Source organism: Ixodes scapularis, unplaced genomic scaffold (genome assembly GCF_016920785.2).
Source record: "Ixodes scapularis isolate PalLabHiFi unplaced genomic scaffold, ASM1692078v2 PGA_scaffold1__304_contigs__length_218370807, whole genome shotgun sequence".
Lineage (NCBI taxonomy): Eukaryota > Metazoa > Arthropoda > Arachnida > Ixodida > Ixodidae > Ixodes > Ixodes scapularis.
Window position 1 is genome coordinate 18,736,501 of NW_024609846.1, and position 4,229 is coordinate 18,740,729.

Genomic DNA, 4,229 nt, shown 5'->3' on the forward strand with positions numbered 1-4,229 from the left:
GAGAAAGAAGAAGGTCTCCCATATTCAACGAAAGCTTCGCTGTCGCCAAAGGAGCAGTTATTTCTCGAAGGGCGTCCAACAAACACAGCACGAGAATTCCACGCACTCCGACGTAGAAAACGGCCATTACCGAAAAGTTGGCTTGGACGTATTCCAGGCGTTTTCGACGAAAAACTACGGCCAAGTCTGTAACGCACGAAACCAAGAGAACACTAAAGAGCGCATTTCGAAAACCGGATCTACGTAACCCCCTGCACCGATGCCCACAACTTGGCAAGCGCCGCAGGCTACGGTCCCAATAATCTCACCAGCGTGTCAGGGCAATTCACTTGACAAATTTTCGTCCAAGCGATTTTGTTCTACGGAGAACGGTCACATGTCTCGCGCCACGCTTCTAATTTGCTTGAAGGAGCCGTCCAGCTCGCTTACAGCCACACAAAGACACAAAATATCGTGGGGAGGCTTAACAAATGTGAGGTTGAAGGGGGTAGATAGTGCAGGTAAGCTTCTTCTCGTTTCTTTGTCTTTCCTCCTTGAGATAAAAGTAAGCAAATTCTATTTTGCTTTTTTTCAAATTTGGTTCTGAGTTGGTCAAGAAATTCGAATACCTGGGCAGCATGGCCGATCCGCAAACGACACTCCCCACACTCCACGGGTACGGTATGTCAGGATGGCGTCGGCGCTACCGCTATCTGATACTTCACAGATATCGGCTGGATCAAAATGGTACCGGCACAATCTTTTCAACTTGACGCCAATATCGGCGCAATACTCTGTGCAGCCTGGGAACATTTTATTCCAAAGCGATATTCTATACGACAACCCTGCATGAACCTCCCTTGCTCGTGTCGATGTTAGTCGCACCGCACGATCGTTGGTCAACAGAAATGCAATAAAAAATGGCTCGAGGTACAGCTAAGCACTTCTTATGAGTTGTGAATGCGAAAGCATGCCCATGCCGTTCTTTCACCTCCCTTCTTTCGTCTGCCGCGTACGTGCGTACGTGCGTCAAAGGTCGAGCGCGCGCTCAGTCCTCGGCGCGCTGACCTTGGGCGTGGAGCGGTCGAGCCGCTGCCTCGCGGACATGCAGCGCCATGAGGTGCCGATCGTTGAAACTGTCACGCAGCGGCCAATGGGAGGCTCGTCGACGCGCGCCAGCCAATGGGCCCGAAGCCGAAATCTATCAGCTTTACTATGCTCCTTTGGGATCGGGGAAACTATATATGTGTCGTTTGGCAAGGCTTTTCACGTGGTTTCATAGCTTGGAGCTGGTTACACTTGGAGAGAGTTAAGGTGCCGTTTGGCGCGGCATCAAAACTGATGACGTCGGCTCGCTCCATGGGACAGTTAATATTTTCGCATTAAAATGGTTCCTCTATAAAACTCATGACAAATCTGCTACGCCTAAAACGTTATCAGTGGTTCTGCTTCCTCGCGATGCTCTTGGGGTTTTGTGAATCCCTAAGTAAAATCCAGGCATGAAGGGCAGACAGCCGTCTCTAATCAACGAGTAAAGACTCGTTCACACCGTTACGTTTGAGTGCGATTTAATACATCACGATCACATTTGGTTGCTTACGACGAAAGAACAGACGTGCACAAGAGCGCCATCTTTCATGCAGCCCCGAAACAACTATGATCTGTGTATCACTTGTCCTGTGTGCTTCTTCGTCTTTTTTTTTCCGTTTTTTTTTTCGCTATTTTTGGTATGAATAGACCGAAGGCTTTGCCGTGCTTGTCACATGTACGCGCCTCTCTTGAAAAATGGTCCTTTACAACATTGCCATAATTATCTGAAACTCCTGACAAGAGAAGCACGCGTAAGAATGCGGACATGTGGGTATATTATTCTAGGTGTAACCAATAGACGGCTTTAGTGTGTTACCTCCGAGTAAGCGGCCACAACCGAGACACGTTCTCCTTTCAGATCCAGTGACCGGTTCCAGCGTGGACTGGGCCTACGAGAAGGCGGGAGTGACGAAGAGCTTCGCTCTCGAGCTCGAGCCAGGAAGTACGTCGTCCGATTCCTCCCAGGGTTTCCTTCTTCCCCCCAAGTACATCCTCCCTACGGCCGAAGAAACCTGGGCAGGCATCCGCGCTGCCATTGGGTCCCCGTGAACAAGTCGTCATGGCGCAGCGCACAGACTTTCTAGAGTAGCTGACAATTTATTAATAAAAAAAGAAAACGCACGGCGTGGCGGGCATTGAACATCTCGGTGTCACTCCGCACTCAATGAGACAGCCGCATTAACCGAAAAAAAGGTCGAAAAGCGAATCGCGAAACAAGAAGACTGAACATGAATAATCCACAGCCGAGTTCATTTGCTCGAAGAACAAAGAGACACCCAATCAAGGCGAATGGTAGAAGGATCTTAGCAAATCAAAAAGCTCAGAGAAGGTTGAGACCAAAAAAAAAGAATGCTATGTGCACAGTGGCAACGAGAATGACCTGTCACTCGCTCAATGTCCCTGGGCACATTGCACATTGCATTTGTCAGTTCGAATGGTATTCCGAGCATCGTCATACACCGCGATCCTTCTATATTTCGCCACGATTGCCTTTTCTCGTGTTCTGCACAAAATGGAACTCGCAGACTAGTTTTTAGAGTGTATAGTTTATTGTGAGATCGGCGGTTCGCAACGCAAGCAGGAACGTCGGCGTCCGTCCAGAGTACCTCGACACTTGCTAGCTGCGCCTGTCGCAAGATGAACGAGCAATGTAAACGAACATATCGGAATAAGTGTGAGGTGTTTGAAATAAAAACCGAAAACAAGAAACGGATCTTTCTTATTGCGAAAATGAACTACGCATTGCCGTATGCTCAGTTTCCGCCTTTACGTATAGTGCTAGCCGCCCGGACCAAATGCCAAAGTATCAACATTTTGCCCGGTGTGATTCAAAAGTTGTCGGTCATCTTTTTTTTTTTTTTTTTTTTTTTTTTTTTTTGTCCGTGACAAAGTAAGCCGCCTTTTCTGCAGCGCTCGAGCTTCATCTTTAGCTCGCTGATTTTTTTTTTCTTCTTTTTTTGTTTGTATTTTTTGATGACCTTGTTACTCGCAAGAAAATGTCGGCTTCTTTCCTCTTTTGCTTTTTTATCGAGCCTGATTGGCTAAACGCCATTCTTGAAGCCCCAAAAAGCCGATCTCGTCGCGAAATAAACTGATCGTTCTTCCGGCAGTAGGGTTGTTCGCTTTTTTCAGTCAGCAGTTCTTGAAAAAGGTAATTAGCGAGTTCCATGCAAAGCTTTTAGTTTCGCCATTCTAAAACTCACTATTAGCGAGTTTTAAGCAAGTAAACAAAAACTTTGCGTACGCAAAAAAAAAAAGAAAATAGCGTACGCTATTCTTCTTCGTAGGACGTGCCCCACAACGTACACCTCTCACTTGGACAGCTCCATAAGTTGGACAGTCCAAGGATGCACTCGTAGTGTCGAGCTTAGCCAGGCTCCACTACCATTTCCGCTGTCGGTGTGTTTCGATTCGGAAATTATCTGGGCAGCTTCCTATAAGGTGAACATGTAACGCTCTGCAATTGTAACGGAATAAATCGCCCGGTATACAAATCTGTTTGCTTTTTGAACCGTTAACTACAGTTCCTGGATTGCCTTTCCGACTGTACTGTTTCGAACGCACATATCTATGCGATTCCTTTGGCCTTCACATCGTGACGTTACAGCTGTGGAACGCTGCGGTTGGCCGAGATTCTGGCTGTCGTCTCTTCTTTAGTACCTTGCTCAATGGAACTACATAAGTACCATTGAGCAAGTAGTACCTTGCCTCAATGGTAAAACAATCGACAAAAAATCCGACAGACAAGCTAGGGAAGCAGCATGACCGTACCAATCATCTTGCCCAATTTTTATTCTCCGAAATCATATATTCACATTGGTTGCGGAACGATAAGAAGCTGCTTGGAGCTCGTCAGGCCTCGAAGTTTCTGAAGCTGTCAGGTATTAAGCTTTCGCCATAAAATCTCATTGAATAGAACCCAGTGCCTGGAAAAAATTTGACCATTCATCTGCAGACAAAAAAAAGAATTGTCGAAATAAAGCAAAACAAAAATGCAGTCTTAATGTCTTTTTATGCAAAATTTATGTAATTAGACACTGATAACTGCTCCATACTTTCTAATCCCGTAGACTATGTCGATTTCAAGCTAGCTTACGTATGAAAAAAAAAAATGAAACGTTTTATGCATTCTTTTGCGAGCACCGTGTCCGAATTTTCTC

General features: G+C 46.2%; 1 protein-coding gene across 1 annotated transcript in view; it reads left to right on the forward strand.

Moving 5' to 3' along the window:
* Nucleotides 1-2,190, forward strand: part of LOC120836245 (zinc carboxypeptidase-like) — a 50,726-nt gene extending 48,536 nt beyond the window's left edge. Inside the window, exon 12 of the mRNA XM_040214120.3 lies at nt 1,928-2,190. Within this exon, the coding sequence (XP_040070054.3) occupies nt 1,928-2,118 (191 nt within the window). The 3' untranslated portion in view covers nt 2,119-2,190. The remainder of the gene's footprint in view (nt 1-1,927) is intronic.
* The last annotated feature ends 2,039 nt before the right edge of the window (nt 2,191-4,229 follow it).